General features: G+C 38.1%; 1 protein-coding gene across 1 annotated transcript in view; it reads right to left on the reverse strand.

The window, feature by feature from the left end:
* The window catches only part of DNAH7 (dynein axonemal heavy chain 7), a 277,547-nt gene that overhangs the window by 76,051 nt on the left and 180,269 nt on the right, over nt 1-21,227 (reverse strand). Inside the window, exons 45-47 of the mRNA XM_056111947.1 lie at nt 20,660-20,845; nt 19,336-19,499; nt 6,894-7,048 (exon numbers count right to left, since the gene is read on the reverse strand). Of these exons, the coding sequence (XP_055967922.1) occupies nt 6,894-7,048; nt 19,336-19,499; nt 20,660-20,845 (505 nt within the window). The remainder of the gene's footprint in view (nt 1-6,893; nt 7,049-19,335; nt 19,500-20,659; nt 20,846-21,227) is intronic.

Here is a 21,227-nt window from a genome sequence, read left to right on the forward strand (position 1 = left end):
CTGTCCCAAAGATAATTTATTTTTAAAGTCATTTTTAATTAATTTAAACTTAGATAATGGTTTTCAAGGCTGTGTGTTTTAGGTACAGTTTCATTCTTCTTTAAATATATGTTACCATGCCATGTCCATCACCATTGTTTTAGTCATACAGTTTCATTCTTCTTTAAATGTATGTTGCCATGCCACACCCATCACCAAAGTACCAAGATTCTTCCCCTACAGCTGTCAGAGCCCCTCCACCTTTCAATCCCCATCTCCAGAGCTATTGCCGAGGGGGCCTTCTCCCCCAGTCACACACACACAGAGCATGTTCCAACATCCATTTTCAGTCTCAGAAATTTTTTACAAAATACAGTATTTATATAACTTTTCACTAAAAAGACATTACAAAATTTTATTCCCTTTTCCCCAAACACAGAGCCAGAAGTTATTTTAAAATTTTAAAGGCTATCTTTAACAGAAATTATAGAAAATGAAGTATTCTTTTCATATTTCCTTTAACTTTAAACATTAAGGGATATTAATTTTCTCATTGTAAATTATTTCATGTGACTTCATATTTAAAAGGAAATAATTTTGTGCATATGAATAACATTCAATTATGTACATAGAAATTATGTTCAACACATAACTGAGTATCCATTGGGGAAGCTCAAAGACCTTCAAAATGAGAACCAAAAAGTTAATAAAAATAAGGGCAGTAGTAAAAATTTATGAACATTTCACAACTGGAACTTCATTAGAGAGGTCAAGAAAAATGTTTCAGGAAGAGGTGTTTCAGCTTCATCTTAAAAGGACCAAAATTTTTTTCAATCATTTGTTCTTATTTTTTTCTTTTATTGAATCACTGTGAGATATAGTTATAAAGCTTATGTCATGTTTGAGTTCTAGTTATACAATGATCAAATACCCATCCCTCCACCAGTGCACATTCTTCACCACCAATGTTCCCAGTATCTCCCCATCTGTTTCCATCCCTCCCCCTGCCTTTATGGCAGACAATTTTCCCTATCTTCTCTATTTTGGGGCACTATGGTTTGTAATAAAGATACTGAGAAGCTATCATGTTTGGTCCTTTACCTACTTTCAGCACACATGTTCTATCCTGAACTATTCCTCCAACCATCATTGACTTAGTGATCCCTTCTCTATTCCAGCTGCCTTTTCCCCCAGCTCATGATGCAGGCTTCCAACTATGGAGCAATATTTCTGGTCTTTGTGTCCACTGTCCTTGGGTGTCAGTCTCATATTATGTTATTTTATATTCCAAAAATGAGTGCAGTCCATCTATGTCCGTCCCTCTCTTTCTGATTAATTTCACTTAGCATGATACTCTCCATGACTATCCACTTATAAGCAAATTTCATAACTACATCTTTCCTAATAGCTGCATAGTATTCCAATGAGTAGATTTATCAAAGTTTCTTTAACCAGTCATCTGTTCTCAGGAACTCACGTTGTTTCCAGATTCTGGATATTGTGAACAGTGCTGCAATGAATGTATGGGTGCAGGTGTCATTTCTACTGTGCTTTTTTGCTTCCTCAGGATATATTCCCAGAAGTGGTATCGCGGGGTCATATGGAAGCACTTCTAGTTTTTGAAGGAATGTTCATATTGTAAGAGGATGAAGTTTAATGGAGCTTACCAACTGGATGAAAAACCACAGAAGAAAGCTGAGAGATATGGAACAGCAATGCAGTGCTCGATGTGTGGAACAGCAGTGCATTGCTAGATATGTGTTCTGCTTCCTGCACAACAGTCTCTTCTTCTATTGGGTTTTTTCCTTTGGATCAATAAGCTCCATGATAGAGGAAACTAAGCTTGTTCATGTAGTGTTCTCAGCATTGTGTGGAAGTTGCAAAACAAGTACTATGTTATGCAACTAAATGAACAAAGAGGAGGTAATGAAGGGAGCACTGAACCAGATGTAGTTTTCCATCTCTGTCATGCTATAAGCAAGGGGGAAAGAAAATAAAGGAGACAAGAACAGTAAAGAAAGTACCAATATGAGAGATTTTTCTCTGTGCAAAGATTTTTTTTATATAGTTTAGAACAGCTTGTACATAATACAGTCCTACTGGTTTTCCACTGGAACGGAACCTTGTATTCAGACAGGTAGCATGTGAAGAGCCGAGCCAGTGTATTGATGAGTACTGACAGCAGGTTCTTCAGGTGTTTGGGTCTGACCTTGTCTGGGCCAGGTGCTGTTCACTTCTTTACCAACAAAGTGGCGTGTCAGATTTCAGAAGGGAGAACATTGGGAATGACATATCCATCCTGTGGAATTTGGTATGTAGGCAGGTGGGTGTGGCTATTGAAGAGATCCAAGTAGAAGTCATGGATAATCTTCTCCATTGCCCTTCTGCAAGATGTGATAGATCCATCAGGACACCGGAGGGCAGTCATCTTGGTCTTGTAGTTAGTGAAGGAAAGGCGGGCATTGCGAATGCTTTTCCCAGCTTCTGCCGCATCTGCCAGCGCTGCTGCTCTTCTCTCTTTGAGGTCTTCCTTTATCACTTCTCTGCACTGCTTTGTGAGCTCAGAAGTTCCCCTGCGGTTGCCTGAGGCTTGCACCAAGCCATGTTGGCAAATGAGCTCAAGAGTTTTCGAAGACAGGCATCTTCTTGTGGCTCTCTCTCGGCATTCCTCACACAACCATGGAGGTGCTGAATCAGTCGATCATATTTCTCATCAATGTTGTCAATGATGGCATCTTCCCATGTTGCCACAATAGTGCCAAAGAGCTCCCAGTTGGTAGTTGTTCTGAGAGTTCTCTTCTTAAAGTTTGCAGCCCTTTCTCCCCCACTCCATGAAGTAGAATTCTGCATGAAGGAGACGGTGGTCCGATCCCATTTGGAATTTTGGGACAACAGTGACATCAGTCAGGCAAAACCATTGATTGAATATGATATGGTCAATTTCATTGTGGAACTATCCACCGGAAGACTCCCATGTTCAACGTTTAGATTCGGCCTTCTGGAACTGTGAGTTACCATGGATGGTCTTGGTCGACATGATGAACTGATACAGTCTCTCACCCTGTTCATTCCATTCTAAGCCATGGGTCCCGATGTGGAGTTCTTCGGCTGATCTTCTCGGTCCTATCTTGGCAGTAAAACAATAACCAAGATCATTGAGGTTTCTCAGGAATTCAAGATGCAGGTCTGTATAACATTGATTTAAAGAAGGCCTTTGATTCTGTTGAGACTGAAGCAGTCATCGAGGCCCTAGCCAAACAGAGCATTCAAAGTCAATACATCAGGATCCTCCATAAGCTGTATTAAGGATTCACTACCAGGATCTCACCATTCTACAAGGAAGTGATCACTGATGTCAAGAGAGGGGTTTGGCAGGGTGATACCATTTCACCGAAACTCTTCAGTGCCACACTCAAGAACGTCATGCGATGACTGGAATGGGAAGGAATGGGAGTGAAGATAGATGGTTGGCAACTATAACACTTCCGCTTTGCTGATGACATCGTTCTAATAACACCAAACTTTAGCCAAGCGGCATAAATGCTGACTTCAACCATGAGTATGGAAAGGTCGGACTACAGCTGAATCTCACGAAGACAATGTTTATGACAAACAGCCTCATTCCTGATGCTCCATTCGCTCTCAACCGAATGAACATCTCCAAATGCAACAGTTATGTATACCTAGGTCAAGAACTCAACATGACAAATGACCTGGCACCTGAGTTGCGCAGGAGGAAGAGAGGGCTTGGAATGCCTTTAAGAGCGTAAAAGAAATAGCTAAGAGGACGAAGAACCTCCAGCTCCGAGCACCTCTCTTCGATTCTACTGTTCTTCTTGTATTAACATACGACTCAGAGACCTGAGTCCTACGAAAACAGGATAAGAACACTACTCATGTCTCCCAAAGAGGAATCAGAAGAGCTATGCGTGGAGTATCACGCTTCACTCAAGAGAGAGAAAGAATCCGGAGTTCTGACCTCCATCAACGGTCAAGAATCAGGGATGCTGTCTCCTTTGCCAAGGTTTTGAAAATCAGATGGGCTGGACACATAATGAGATTTAGAGACGACCACTGGACTAGAGCCATTATCTATTGGACTCCACAGGACATCAAAAGATTGTGTGGCCTCCCACCCACGAGATGGTTAGACTTCTTCATCAAGACCCTGAATGATCAGTTTGAGGCTCTTTGTGTTCCTAGAATGAGCAGATGCCATTGGGCTACACTAGCATACGACAGGGATGAATAGAGATGTTACTGGAGCCCACTCAAGCAAGTTGATGAATAACGGGATATCAAGTGATCAAGTGATACTTTAGAAAAAGCAATTAAATATCTTCTGTACAAATTAAATCTTCTAAACAAACTGAGTTTTTAAAATGAAAAAAATTATGTTGCTTTTTTTTGTCTTCATGGAAATATGAAATAGTTGATTTACCAATGATATGTCTGTGATTAACATCTTATGTACACTTTATACATTGGAGTAGCTAATATATATGCACCTATAGTTTCTAGAACATTGACTTTCAAACTTTTTTAACCAGCAGGATACTTTTTAAAAAATCTTATTTTAAAGCTCAATACACAGAAAGACATGGGAGGCCTATTCTTACCAGAAGCAGAGGCAGGAAAGGAAGAAGGTAAAAGTTGGCCTTCTCCATCCAGGCCACTTGTGAGGGGTGACAGATCAAAGACCATGATCCTTGATCCTTGAATAGACCAACATCCTCAAACCACTTATTATACTAGAAGGGCTTTTAACTGCTTATGTTTCAAAAGTGTAATAGGACATGATTCTTTTACTTGAAGGTTAAATCCAAAAATAGAAAATCTGCCATTTGTTTCTCTTATTATAATTTATGCCTTTCACTTGTCTCTGATGATTAATGCTAAGAAGGAATTGTAAATAGTCATCACTCATTTTAAAATTATTTCACTTCAAAACATATGTTAAAGTAACCGGAGAGTCTTCTATGTAAGACATAGTGAAAGCATGACAAACACAGCTGCTTTTGAGTTTCAGCACTGCCCTGAACCAGCCAGTTTCAGATAAGCCATTTACCAAATATCTTATAGTGTAAAATCTTATCACGCTGAAGGTTGTGTGTTCACGGGCTCACTGGATGGCTCTTTCTCACCGCCTGCATTTGGTGCTCTTGAGCCCTGTGTGTGGCCTGAATCAGGACGGCTGTTCTTTCTCTCAAGCTTGAGCCCCTCTCACTCTGACTCTCCATTCCTCAGTTTACAGTCTTAGTTTATATAGCAATCACGTAATGCAGTGACATAAAGGTGGGTTGAATATTGACAAATCAACAAAGAGAGGTAAGACCACTCCTCCAGGAGATTAACTTAAGGATAAAATCTCATCTAAAGAGATTACTCCAGATTACTAGGAAATCTGCTCAAGGGTGGGATCCCAACAAGGGTGTGTTCTTCCCTCAGTTAGTAATCTACTTAAATAGTTGTAATAAATCTACTTCTAATATTTCTAGCAATGCCATTCTGTATGAGCACAGTAAGAGATATAAACTTAGTTTGGTTCTTCCTGAGAACATCTATACATTCTGCAGTCCTCAGGCCAGGTTAATCTTTCTAGCTCCAGCAGGGTCCTAGTCTCGTCGATACTTACTTTTGGATCATGACAGCATTTGTCCATGATCATGCCCTCAACTTATAGTTGAGTATTATGGCACTTTGGCCTGGCTGCTCTTGGGGATCATTCCTGGCAGGTCTCAGAAGGCCATATACAGTGCTAGGGATTGAACCCAATTTGGCTTCATGCAAGGTAAGTGCCCTACCCGGTACTATACTATCTCTCTGGCCCCAACCAACCTCTAATTTTTAATTAGTTACATATAGGTCATCTGATACTGTCAAGCAAGAAAGAAATTTCACAGAGACCATGTTCACTTTTTTAAAAATCGTAAAACCATATCATGTGGCCAGAGAGATAGTATAGCAAGTAAGACACTTGCTCACAGATAGCCTGGGTTTGATCTCCAGCACCACATACAGTCTTTTGAGCCTCGATCTCCGAACACAAAGTCCAGATGTAAGGCCCTAAGCATACTCAAGTATAGTCCAAAAGCAACAGTAACAAAACAACCAAAACTATTTTGTGAAAATGAATAAATGCAAATATCTTGTGTGTATATTTTTGTGCTCATATAAAAACATAAACTTGTAGGTTGCCTTATATTTTGTAATTTCATGTTTTTCCCTAATCAAACCTAAAATTGCAATGAATATATTTTAAAGTAGCCTATTATTAACTGGAAAACGAAAAAGTCTGTAAGACAACTTCTGGTATGTCCTAGAGCTAAATCTGTTGTATTTTCATAATGTTTACATTTGTTTGATGAAGTAGTCATAATTTGATATGAAAATATGGTTCTAAAATGTTACTAATAACCTGGGTTAAACTAATGTTGCATGCAATTTGTTATTTGTTTTGGCAAATGTGACAGATGCAGTTTTATTTTTATAAAACCCTTTTAATATTGCTAATCAGCAAGAATGTCAGACAATGGTAAGTGATATAGTACTGTACACCCTTTGCTGCTACTTTTATAGAGAAGGTTGAGAAAAGAACAAATAAATAATTGGTCTAAAAAGGTAAAATATTTTTGGAATATCAAATGCACCTTGTAGTCAAAAAAAGTGGAATTATAATGAGCATGAAAGCATGAATGTAAATAGCAGAAAAAATTAAAACGGTTATGTTAGAGGCTGCATCACAAGTGAAGCTTGAGATAAAACTTTCTCATTGAAAGTTCTTATATGGTTATCAAATACTATGAAAGACTGAAAAAGTCACCACTTAAGATGAGACTAACAACTTACTTTGTTGTTGTACCGTAACTTCTCCAGGTATTATTATAACACAAGCTTGTTATTCAGCTACATACCTGGTGTACCAAACTGTATGCAATTTTCCAGAGTCCTGACATAGTCAGAATCATTTAATTTAATGACGTGAAGACTATTGGCTTTTTCAAAGTTTTTGATCCATTTATTAGCCTGACCTTGAGGATCTATCATCAGAGGCCACCTCCGTGCATTCCTGAAAGGGATAAGAAAGAAAATATTGGTCAAGCCATGATTTTTCTCTATGCTGTTTCAGCATACACATGTCGCTTTCTTCAAATTTGTGCTTCGTAGAGATATTTTATCTTTAATTTAGGAGAAGCTATGTTCTTAAAGAAGAAATATTACACTGAGAAAACTACTAGAATGGCAACTCTAAAAATCATCTGGCAAACATAAAAATTTGTGCTTCACTCTCTCTCTCTCTCTCTCTCCTTTAGGGCATTATGGTTTATAATACAGATAATGAAAGATTATGATGTATATCCCTTTACCCACTTTTTTTTTTGCATTTTCTTGGGGTCACACCCGCAATGCACAGGGGTTACTCCTGGCTGTGCACTCAGGAATTACCCCTGCTGATGCTCAGGGGACCATATGGGATGCTGGGAATTGAACCCGGGTCAGCCGCGTGCAAGGCAAATGTCCTACCTGCTGTGTTATTGCTCCAGCCCCTTTACCCACTTTCAACACTCAGTTCTTTTCTTTAAATCAGACTATTATTTTTTTATTGCAATTGTAGTTACACAACAATCTTGTGCTGAATTCATTTATTTAAATTTATTTATTTATTTTTATTAGTGAAACACCATGAGGTACAGTTGTAGACTTACAAACTTTCGTGCTTGGGTTTCAATTATACCTTGATCGAGTACCCATCCCTCCACCAGTGCCCATTCTCCACCACCAATGATCCCGGTAGCCCTCCCACACCCACACCCCATCCCTCCACCACAACACCCCACCTCTGTGGCAGGGCATTCCCTTTTGCTCACTCTTTCCTTTAGGGTGTGGTAGTTTTCAATAGAGGTTTTGAGTGGCCATCATGTTCAATCTATAGTCTACTTTCAGCACGCATCTCAAATCCAAAACGAGTCCTCCAAACTTGGTGTTCCCTTCTCTATCTGAGCTGCCTTTTCCCCCAGCATGTGAAGCCGGCTTCCAAGTCCTAGAGCAGAACTCCTGGTACTTATCTCAACTATTCTTGGGTGTTTGACTCCCGTTCGTTACTTTATATTCCCCAGATGAATGCAGTCTTTCTATGTATGTCCCTCTCTTTCTGGCTCATTTCACATAGCATGATACTTTCCATGTAGAACCATTTGTATGTAAATTTCATGACTTCATATTTTCTAACAGCTGCGTAGTATTCCATTGTGTAGATGTTCCAAAGTTTCTTTAACCAGTCATCTGTTCTTGGGCACTAGGGTTTTTTTTTTCCAAATTTTGGCTATTGTGAACAGTGCAGCAATGAACATAGAAGTGTAGATGTCATTTTGACTGTACTTTTTGTCTCTCCAGGATATATTCCCAGGAGTGGTATTGCTGGATCAAACGGAAGCTCAATTCTAACTTTTTGAGAATCACCCATACTGTTTTCCCAAAGGGCTGAACCAATTGGCATTCCCACTATCAGTGAATGAAGGTCCCTTTCTTGCCACATTCACGCCAACATCAGTTGTTTTTGTTCTTTTGGATGTGGGCCAGTCTCTGTGGTGTTTGATGATATCTCATTGTTGTTTTGATCTGCATCTCCGTGATGATTAGGAATGTAGAGTATTTTCTCATGTGCCTTTTTGCCATTCAGATTTCTTCTTTGAGAAAGTTTCTGTTCATTTCGTTGTCCCATTTTTTGATGGGATTGGATGCTTTCTTCTTGTGGAGTTCAACCAGTACTTTGTATATCCTTGATATCAACCCCTTGTCAGATGTGTATTCGGCAAATATCCTTTCCCATTCTGTAGACTGTGTTTGTATTTTGGTTCACTGTTTCTTTTGAGGTGCAGAAGTTTCTTAGTTTAAGATAGTCCCATTTGTCTATCTCTATTTTCACTTGCTTGGGCAGTGGCATATCCTCTTTGAAGATACTGTTAGTTTCAGTGTCATGGAGGGTTTTGCCAACCTTGTCTTCATGTAACTTATGGATTCCCGTGTGATGTTGAGGTCTTTAATCCATTTTGATCTTACTTCTGTACATGATGTTAGGTAGAGATCTGAGTCCATTTTTTTTGCATGTAGCTGTCCAGTTTTGCCAGCACAATTTGTTAAAGAGGCTTTCTTTGCTCCACATTTCTTTCTCTCTTATCAAAGATTAGATGATCATATGTTTTGGGGGAGATGTCAGTGTCTTCAACCCTGTTCCATTGGTCTGTAGCTCTGCTTTTGTTCCAGTACCATCCTGTTTTAATTGTTACTGTTTTGTAGTAGAGTTTGAAGTTAGGGAGGTTGATTCCTCCCATTTTCTATTTCCCAAGAATTGCTTCTTGGGGGCTTATTGTTCCATATGAATTTCAGGAGACAACACTCAGTTCTTGCCCAGTGTGATCATATCCAACTAGTATTGTCATACTGGTCCCTTCTCTATCCTAACTACCCTCCACCTCCCCTCCCACACACTTGTGACAGCTTCCAACCACTGACTACTCCTCCAGGCCCCTGCTTTCCCTAGTCCTGGATATTAATCTCATACTATCTGGGTTTTTTTGTATCCCACAAATTAATGCAATTATTCTGTATCTGCCCCTTTCCTTCTGACTCATTTCACTCAGGATGATACTCTCCATGTAAATCGATTTATAAGCAAATTTCATGACTTCATTTTTCCTAACAGCTCTGTAGTATTTCATTGTGTAGATGTACCATAGTTTCTTTATTCAGTCATCAGTTCTCAGGTACTCTAGTGTTTCTACATTCTGGATATTGTGAATAGTTCTGCATAAACATAGAAGTGCAGATGGTGTTTCTTCTATATGTTTTTGGGCCATCAGGGTATATTTCCAGAAGCGGTATTTCTGAGTCAAATGGGAGCTCAATTTCTTGTTATTTGAGGAATGTCCAAATGGCTTTCTAAAATGGTTGGAACAGTAGGTATTCCCACCAACAATGAATGAGAGTCCCTTTCTTTATTTGTTTGCATTTGTACAACAGAGAAAGAGAAAGCATTACACTGTTTTTTTGAACTGTATATAACTTAAAGATACATAGCCTATAAAAAAGCTCAAAAGCAATTCAATATATCGCTCATATAATTACTTATATTTGTTATATAATATACTATTTATATATTATAAAAATCATAGTATTTGTTTAAACACTTGATATTTAATGTCACATATGTAGCTCATTAAATATTTGCTTAGATAATGTGCATTTCTTATGGATAAAAATATAGTTTTTGAAAGTCGGAGGTTTTATATTATGAGATAGTTCATACTTATTGTTTTATTTTCACTCACTCTCCTCACTAATGTACGGAAAAGGGCAGTGAGCTATGAGAAATCCAGTTTATTTATAGGGCAGTGTGAGGTCACAAAAGAGTTAGTCAGTGTCTGCCATCACCTTATGGGATATAGACAGCTTTCTTTTGTTCGAAATTCTGCCAGCATTAGGATTATATTCATTTTCTTTCTTTTAATAAACATAAGGCATGGTTCTTGCCAATTTCCCAGGGATATTGTCACACTATTTGAATGTGTCTGCATCAGACTCACATAGAAGTTCAGAACGGAGAAGAAATTAAAATGTGACTGGGCTATTGGTGGGAAAGTTAACAGGTACAATCATAATGGAAAACAGTTTGGAGAGTCCTTAAAAAAAAATTGGTTTCTATTGTTTGAAAATGGCTTTAATGTAGTAATTTAGCTGCAGGTTAGAGGTTCAATATCAAGGTGCTGGCAGGTATGATGTCTCCAGAAGCTTCTTGAGTTAACTTGTAGGCAGCATTATTCTCATGTATATCCATATTCAGGCTTGCTATCTCCTCTTTTTTCATGTGGCCAGCAATTCGATTAGATTGAGGCCCCTTTCTTCATGGCACCCTTTAACCTAATTACCTTCTGAAAGAGCCCATTTCCAATTTCAGTCACATTAGTGTTTATGTCTTCAGTTGTAATTAATCTGAGGAGGGGGACAATTCAGACCATTATATTTAGGAATAAATAAATTCATGAACTGATAGAAGCACAGTCATAAGAAACTAAAGAAACAAGAAGCAAAAATAAAAAGAAAACTGATCAGCATGCAAGAGTTTCATTCTGTCACAATTTGGAATATTTTTAAAAATGGAAGATTATGTGTGAGTGTTAAGATAGCATTTGTGCTTCTCTAGAGAAATGGAATGACTCACTATTCCTTCTGTTGCTTCTATACTTTTTTCAGCCACAATGCCCATATTCATGCTTTTTTTGGTTTGGTCTAAAATGCAATTCTCATCCTTTCATGACAAGTCTGACTCCTATTTCAAGGTCAGCTCAACTGTGACACAGCCCACAAAGCCTGTCTGGATCCTCTTTCTCTATTAGAAATCCATTCATTTTATACTTAGCGTACTTTCATATCATGATAGCATGCTATTATGTCAATTCTATAATTTCTTAATTGTATCACCAACTATATTGTATATTATTTGAGGGATTTCCATGCTGATTCTCCATTTTCATTATCCGTAGACCAAACAAAGTTTACATAGAATAATCTGCTGAAATGCAAACAATAACAAAAAAATCTAACAAGCACCAGATAAGTCAACTCATTCTAAAAATCTATATTTTTTGAGAGATAATCTCTATGTGGATAACCAGTCCAAGAAATATGATCTTAAAATCAGAGAAAATAACTTCTGGTATCCACCAAACTGGGTTATTATAGATTATTCTGCTAATTGCGATGAAAAATATTGATAAAATTAGGAAAGTAACTACTTGAGGATTCTCAAAATCAAATATTGACAAGGGAATGGACAGAAAATTAGAACTTGAGGCATGACCAGTAAAGAGGTGAAGTGTGTGTGTGTGTGTGTGTGTGTGTGTGCGCGTGTGTGTGTTCGTGTCCATCCAGGATTACTTTATCTGAAACCATGCCTATTGGAGGAAGGGTATAGCAGACACAGACTGCAAAGCCTCACATCACAGGACTGAAAAATAATCAAATGTAAGCCAGAGAGTGTGAAGGAAAATCTATGTTTTGCTTTTTCTTGCCAGCCTCTAGGTCAATCTATGTCACAGACGTGAACACAGAAGCAGAGATAGTACGTATAATCAACTAAAACACAGAGAGAAAACCCTTCCTCTAAATAGCAGAGCTGGAAAAAGAGGTAGCTGTTGCACATGGAGTTGTAAGGGGGCCTTAGTCTTTTCAGGCTGCTATAACAAATTTCCATAGATGTGGTAATTTAAATTACAGATGTGCCATTTCCCAAGGCTCTAGAGGTTGAGAAGCCTACAATTAGCAACTGGCAGATCCAGTGTCTGAAGAGTGTCAACTCCCTGGTTTGCAAAAAGCTGTTTGTTCTGTGGCAAAGAGCAGAGATCTTCTTATGTTCCATCTTATACTAAAAAAAAAATCAAGTGGTTTCTGAGTAGTAGCAATAATCTAATACAAATTATTAAAGTAACGTTTATAATAATACATTTTATAAATCATTGCGTATAAATCCAATAACATGCACTAATAAAAAAATAAAAGAGGTAAGTAAAAAGATAGGATGCATTAACAGACTGGAAGTCAAATTAAAAGATGTCAATTATCTCCTAATTGTCTCTAGGCTTAACATTGTTACAGTGAAAATTCTAGTGCTACTTTTTATAATATGTTATGTTTGTTCTAAATTTTATATTGAGAGCTGGAACTAAACAACATAATTTTTAGAAAGAACAAAGTTGGACAACATAGTTCAACCCCAAGACATGGCAATCCAAAGCTATGAGTGAGGAATATAGCTCAGCAGCTGAACATGTGCTTTGACTGTGTGAGACCCTGGCTTATGCTGGCTCTGATCTTCAGCACTGTGAGGCTCCAAAAACCACTGGCTAGAGATAGGCACTGGACTCTGAACACATCCAAGTGTAACCCTGATTACCATGGCAGCAGCAATGATCAAACAAATAGATCAGTGGGGCAGATTAGAAAACCCAGAAAAAGAACACATTTCTATGGCGAATTGATTTTTTCACAAAGATGCAAGAACAATTCAATGAAAAAACAGATACTATTTTCATGCTGGAACAATGTATTCTGCACAGCTTCTGTCTCTATGTGGTGTCTCTCTGTGTAGACATATATATATATATATATGTGTGTGTGTGTGTGTGTGTATATATATATATGTATATATATATATATAATCATACAAGTATCATTGTCACTGTCACTTTCTTCCCGTTGTTCATCGATTTGCTCAAGCGGGCCCAGTAATGTCTCCATTTTGAGACTTGTTGTTACTGTGTTTGGCATATCGAATACATCACGAGGAGCTTGCCAGGCTTTGCCGTGTGGGTGAGATACTCTCGGTAGCTTGCGGGGCTCTTCAAGAGGGGCAGAGGAATCGAACCCGGCTAAGCCAGGCTGGCTGCATACAAGGCAAACACCCTACTGCTGTGCTATCACTCCAGCCCTATACAAGTATATACTCATATATACATATATATTTGTACACAGAATTATTCTCAAACATCTGGTTAATAACTGTATTAAATTTATTTTTCCCACCATTTCAATTTCTGGCACCACATATGGTCCCCCAAACGCTGCCAGGGGTCACCCTGGAGTACAGAGCCAGAAAGTAATAGTCTCTGGGCACCATGGGGTTGTGGCCCCCAAACCCAAAACAAAAACTAATTGTACCTAAACAACTTTCTTAATATAACATCATTTTGCTTCAAAAATAAGAAAATGTTATGATTTTGGTTTATAACACTTGTTTCTTACAATTAGGGTTTCCACAGCAAAACATACCCATGAGTAAAATTTCAATTGAGAAGATATTATTAATGTAAGTAGAAAAGAATGTGATTGTTTTTTAAAATATAAACAATTATTGTGGAGGGCTGTAGCAATGTAGCACTGTCCTCCCATTCATTGATTTGCTTGAATGGGCACCAATAACATCTCCATTGTGAGACTCGACGTTAATGTTTTTGGCATACCGAATATGCCGTGGGGAGCTTGCCAGGCTCTGCTGTGCAGGCAGGATACTCTTGGTAACCTACCAGGCTCTCCAAGAGAGATGGAGGAATCGAACCCAAGTTGGCCGCATGCAAGGCAAATGTCCTACCGACTGTACTATCACTCCAGTGGAGGACTAAATGAAATATATATTGGTTTAAATAGCTTCTCTTGAGTTGGGAAGGTAGCCCAAAATTTTGAAGTGTGAACTGTCCACATGAGACCTCCAAGTCAATTTCTCACCCTATGAAGTCCTCCCCAAGCAATAGGATATAGCCCTGTTGGATTCTAAGCACTATCACCCCACATCCCGAGACATGAACAGCCCTACATTGCCAGGTCTGAGTAATGAACCATCAGGCCACATAACTGGGTGGAGAATTGTTGGACCTGAACACTGCCTGGGAGCATGGACACCACCAATGTCTTCATCTTCCCTTTGTCAATAAATAGTCTCTCTCTTTAGATAAAGGTAAGTCCCTGAATTGGACATGGCCACACATGTCATTTACTTCCTTTCTACCATTACTTTGTCAAGACAATGTTTTGTTTTTTCTACACGATATTTTTATGAATCCAGAAATACTAATTTAAAACTACTGGTTTCCAAGTGGAATTGAGTTTTTACAGCATGCTGCATTGCAAGTTTTGATAGCATCTGTTCTTTTGCTTTTGTCCACAAAGGATTCCTATCTGGTGCTCTTGGGGCTTTTGAGAAGTACACACTTCTAAGAGTGATAATACATGTTTCACAGTCCTCTGTGTGGAAAGAATTGAAATATATAGCAGTGGTGCATATCTAAAACATTTGCTATTTTCCCCTTTAGAGGGACACATATAGTTGAAACAATAACAAAAAAGGTGGGTATTCCTATCATTTGTAATTGCTGCCAAAACAAATCTAGTTTATTTTACTGCTATAAAAATAGAAGCAAGCATTTAAAAAAAGCATTGTAGGGGACTGGAGCAATAGCACAGCCGGTAGGGTGTTTGCCTTGCATGCCGCCAACCGGGGTTCGATTCCCAGCATCCCGTATGGTCCCCTGAGCACCGCTAGGAGTAATTAATGAGTGCAGATCCAGGAGTAACCCCTGAGCATTGCCGGGTGTGACCCAAAAAGCAAAAAAAAATGCACTATCTGTGCTTTTATTTGTATAAAATAAAGGTCCAATCTATAAAAAACTATAAAATGTTAAAAAATAATCTGATTATATTTAATGTTATGACTAACCTCTAAAATTCTGATTAGCTAAAGACTCAGGTGTCTTTAGCTCCAAGAAGTTAATTACATTCTAACTTGTCTAAATTTTATAGATTCTTCTAGCATCATAAGTAATCTACTCACTTGGCAGAGATAGGATTAGGTTCATATTAAGTATTAAGTATTTCATATTATTATCAAGCAAATATCTCTGGGAAATGAAAGAATGCATTAGGAAAGTAAATAAAATATGCATCTTGAATTTCAAAATGATCACCTAAACTTACTTATTAAAACTTCTCAGTATAATAATAACAAAACTCACAGATGTTACTATTCCCTTCTTTATAAAGTACATAGCCATAACTTTTGTGAAAACCTTTGACATTTTTACAAACAGAAAAAATGTAGAGGTCATGGCACATAATAAGCATTCCCTGCCTCAATGTAAGTTTGTTTTCCTGATAAATAACTGGTGACAGACCTGAGGTTACTAAGGGGTAAGGGAATGAGGGTCAAAGGGTCTTCTGTACTGTGGTGAGGGACCTGGAGACTGTGGTGGTCGATATGGCACAGTAACATTGCATCTTTAAAATATCAATAGGTACAACCTTGTAGACCAACATTATTTCTATGAGAAAAAAAAAACCTCTGAGGGATTTTGAAACCTAAAAGTGCATACATCAACAGTTCTAAAGTTGTTGGAATATAACTAAACTCCAAAGGAAGGAGTTTACTGGAAGATAAGTCAAAACCTGGTTTTCATTTATAAGTCTACAACTGTACCTCATGGTGTCGCACTAATAAAAATTTTTTAAAAAACCTGGTTTCCACTGACATCATGAGTGCAGATGTTCTGACAGGTGAAACACAGACATACACATTTCAAATAAAACCAGCAAAGACACAGCAAACCAACTATACTCATAGGCCGCTTGGGAAGAGAAATTTTTTCCAAGAGGAAAACAATGGCAACAAACATTAAAAATTCTTACCAGTCTTTCTCCAATCAGGTCCATACTGGTCCTAAGTGGGGCCCCAGGATATCCCAAGGGGGACACATAGTAAACTGGGGGACTGTGGCATGTGATTCAGGGGACAAAGGCACAAAAAGGAAACAAGGTTGGAAAGGGCTACAGTAGGAAAAAGTTTGAGAATTACTGCTTCAGATCAAAGTTTATACCAGCTTGACAAAAAGAAAAGTAAAAATGAGGGTTTCTGGGGGCTGAAGCTATAGTACAGCAGGTAGGGCATTTTGCCTTGCATGTGGCCAACGCGGATGACCTGGGTTTGATCCCCAGCATCTCATATGGTCCCCTGAGCACTGCTAGGAGTAATTCCTAAGTGCAAAGCTAGGAGTAACCCCTGTGCATCGCTGGGTATGACCCAAAAAGCCAAAAAAAAGTCAAAAAAAATAATATGAGGGTTTCTAAATTTTCAGAAATATACCCTATCAATGTCTAATTTTGCATTTTATAATTAAAAATACATGAACACAGCATTCAAGCATTAATCCAATGATGAACTAAATGCCTTCCTAAGCTTGTTAAAAGTCACTTACCCCTAACTCCATACATAAAATTCAAATTAAAATGGATTAAAGACCTTGATATCAGACATGAATATATAAGGTACACAGAGAAAAATGTAGTCAGATCTGTCCATGACATTGAAGCTAGATGCTCTTCAAGGATGTAACACCACTGACCAAGCAAGGGAAGCAAAGAAGAACAAATGGGACTACATTAAACTAAAAAGCATCTGCATCTCAAAGGAAACAGTGATCAGAATATAAAGAAAGCCCATGGAATGGGAGAAATTTTTACCCAACATTCATCTAATAAGGGGTTAATATCAATGACATATAAGGCATTGGTAAAAGTTTACAAGAAAAAAATATCCAACCTCATCGAAACTTGGGGAGAAGAGATGAACAGAAACTTCCTCAAATTAAAAATACAAACTGCCAAAAAGCACATGGAAAAGTGCCTTGTATCACTAATCATCAGGGAGATACAAATCAAAACTACAATGAGATACTACCTCAAGCCACAGAGACTGACGCGCATCAAAAAGAACAAGAGCAACAAATGCTGGCAAAGATGGGGGGAAAAAAGGATTCTCATTCATTGTTGGTGGGAATGTGACTGGTCCAGCCTTTCTGGAAAGCTATAGCCATTCCTAAATAACTTGGACATTCCTAAAAACCCAGCAACCCCACTTCTTGGACCATAAGAACCTGAGGACCAAAAAACAAAAATGGAGAAAAGACTTTGCTGTGTCCCTTGAAGCACTAGGAACATTAATCCAAATCTGGAAACAACCCAACCCAAGTGTCCTCGAATAGATAACTGGATAAAGAAGGCTGCAGCCATAGCACAGCAGGTAGGGCATTTGCCTTGTATGTAGCCGACCTGGGTTTGATTCTTCTCTCCCTCTCAGAGAGTCCGGCAAGCTACTGAGAGTATCCTGTCCACACGGCAGAGCCTGGCAAGCTCCCCATGGCATACTCGATACGCCATAAACAGTAACAAGTCTCACAATGGAAACATTACTGGTGCCCGCTCGAGCAAATCGATGAACAATGGGAGGACAGTGCTACAGTGCTACAGTGCTACATTATATATAAGTGGAATATCACTCAGTCCCCCAGAAGATAAGGTCATAAAATTTGCTCTACTAGAGAGTATGACGGAGTTAGAGGGAGGGAGAGGAACGCAGAGTGACCTCTTTCATGTGCAAGACATAAAGAAACATGGTGAAATAATGAATACCCAAAGTTAATAAAAACAAAGAACATGAGAACTGGTATTCGGCAGGAAACATGCCCCTTGAGGGGCTAAGGGATGGGACAGGGAGTGGGCAATGACTATGGTGAAGGGAATTACTCAAGCGGGAGGAGGAAGTGGTGATAAAAGGTGGTAAAAAGTAGAGGGAGAAGCAAATGACAGAAGGGGTGGAGACATTGGTGGAGGGAAGTGAACATTGGTGAAGGAATCAGTGTTGACACTATACCTGAAACTCCATCAAGAATAACTGTGATTTCTAGTTTACCTACAACATTTTTTAAAGGGCCATCCATTTAATATCTTTTAGTTTGTTATTCAGTTTATTATTTTAAATTATCATTTAACTAGATTCTATAAATTCTCCTATGGATTAAGTTATCAGAGTACATCAAATACAATTTTAGCCCTTCAAAAAGAAAAGCTTTGTAATATTTCATCTCAATCAACAAACTAGCATAAACATTTTTCTGAAAAAGTTTAAGAAAAATTTTATATGATAAAATATTTTAAAATGGAATACAGCATTTGTAGTTTGGAACAACCTAACATATCATCACTAACCAATTGCTCCACCTTTCACTGACCTGCAATAATAAAACTTGTACGTTATGGTAATGTGAAATTTAGCTTTTTTTAAAAAATTTTTTTAAATATTTTTTATTTTTATTTTTTTATTTATAACTGTACAGTTATAGACTTAGAAATTTTTGTGCTTGGGTTTCAGCTATACAATGATCAAGTACCAATCCCTCCACTAGGGCCCATTCTCCACCACCACGGGTCCCAGCATCCCTCCCACCCCCCATCAAATTTAGCTTTTTTAAAATCAGGTTTGGCTCTAGTTGCTAAAATTTGATTTAAAACATTAATCACCGCCAGGGGTAATTCCTGAATGCAGAGCCAGGAGTAATCCATGTGCATTGCCGGGTGTGACCCAAAAAGCAAAAAAAAAAAAAGAAAAAGAAAAAAATCACAAGGTTTTTTTTTTTTTTACTTTTTTGTTTATAACAATCTTCAACACTCAACTGTGTATTGATGATAATAGCAATTTGGGGTTTCATTTACATATTAAAGGGTTTTTCTCTGCTTGCTAAAATTTTATTTAAAATTATAAATAGCTAAAATTATATGGGTTTGGGGTGTTTTTTTTTTTAACTATCTAATACTCATCTATTAACAGAAGAAAGTGATTATTCATACTTAATTTGGCTAATTAATTTTAAGCAAATGTCTTAATACTAAAAAAATTTCTAGCCGTACCTGTTTTATAAGTATACAGATAAACAAATTTAATAAATAAAAAAATAATTTAGGGGAAAGTATTTTACTTACATTATGATGATTCCATTATCAATGGAAAATGAATCTGAAGGTAAACCTGCAATATTCCAGACACGAATTGCCACTGCTTCTCCAAGGGTACTCATAAGAGAATAATCTTCAGAGCAGGGAATGCCTCTTCCTTTGCACAAAACTGACCACTCCTTGGTTTGGTTCTTCACAACATACACAAAAAGGTATTTGAAAAAGTCAAAAGTTATCAAATGAACACTTTATAAACTCCTGAATTATGCCTTTTTGAGGAAACCAACCATGCTTAAAAGCAATCTCAAAAATGATTTGTAATTATCAGATATTTTTCAACTAAAATTATTATTTGGGGTAGTTACAGACTGAGAAATTAATTATATTTCACAATAAGATTAAAGCTTAAGCAGATCACTTAATAGTGTAGCCAGAAGCTTGTGTATAAAAAAATATTGTCAATTACTATTTCAGGACTTCATGTTATAAAGGCTTTGGAGAATTCCATGATTTTGTCTGTTCTTTGTATTAAGAATATATGACAAAACAAGTATGGGGGTATTTTCAATTTGAAGAGACATGGAGACATTTGTTTCTCACTCTGCCTCAGGGGAGAGAGAGAACAGTTGTGCTCTTATGTGTAAAAAATCAGGAATGTCCAGAGTTTGGCCTTCCCATCTGAGACACATTCAAAGATGCTCAGAACCAAGAGTAGGAGTTTATGTCAAGGTTTACATTCAGAAAGGCAGAGATCAAGTTTCAATTGGAGGTGAGAAATCAAACAGATCAGAAATAGCGGGGGGGGGGGGGGGGGGGCCTGGATACACAATCTATTAGGCAGAGTCAAGGAAAAGGTGTCTGTCAGTGGTGCTGCTACAGACTAGGGCAAATGCAAATGCTATGTGTGCAAGGCAGCTCTGGCTGAGAAGGCATCATCTCAGGTTCCTGATAAGACAGTTTAGTTCTGCGAAGATTGCCCATTACAGTTTGGGTGGGGTGGGGAGGAGGGAGTTAATGACTCAGTTAACAGAGCACCTGTGAACTATAAATAGTATCTACTATTTAGTTTTCTCCTTTTCCCTTTGTAATTTAAAAAAAATAAATCCTCTTCTGGGAAAAATATTTTGTAACAATGTAAATATTCTGAGTTTTGTTAGACATTCATTTTTAAAATAACTCTTTAAATCTTTATAGTACAGATTGATTTTTCTTTTTTCAAATTCTTTTTTTTTTTTTTGGTTAGGTTTTTAGGTATTGCCACACCTGGCAGTGCTCTGGCTCTGTGCTCAGGAATCACTTCTGGTGGGCCTTAGGGGACCATACAGGCTCCAAGCCAAGTAATATTCCTTACCTGTCGATAGCTTGATGTGAAAGCTCCCAAGTAAGCGATAATTCCCGAGGAAATGAGGATGTCACCCGTCAGGTTGAAGTACAGCACGCCCAGCATTTGAGCAGTTTGACTCCACCGTGTTTTCTCACCTCCCAGGCCTCCAATCAATTGTTCAGCTCGCTCTAGCTTTTTACTGCACAAGTCAACCTCAAATACAAAAGTGCTTGTCAACATTGATTTATCCAACACTGAAACAACTGAAAAATGTAGGGATAAATTCCCACCAAATGTACGCCTGAAAACTCATTATCTCTAAAAAAGGAATGTGGGATACTGTGTAATAACAAAATTAAAAGGGGGCGCACACTCTCCATGTGCTTTCGGTGGTTAGGCCATTTTCCCACCCCAAACGGCCGATGGTGATGGACAAAAAAAGGATAAAACGGGAGCAAGGCTAGTTGGTGATCAATTGCCGTTTATTCTTCCTCTACCTCCTTCCAATCTTACTCACTCCCCAAATCCTCCTCAGCCCTCTCCCCCAGCCTGGTTCTTCCTCCACGCCAAGGAATGGGAATAGCAATTAAACACG

The sequence above is a fragment of the Sorex fumeus genome, unplaced genomic scaffold (assembly GCF_029834395.1).
Source record: "Sorex fumeus unplaced genomic scaffold, SorFum_2.1 ptg000014l, whole genome shotgun sequence".
NCBI lineage: Eukaryota > Metazoa > Chordata > Mammalia > Eulipotyphla > Soricidae > Sorex > Sorex fumeus.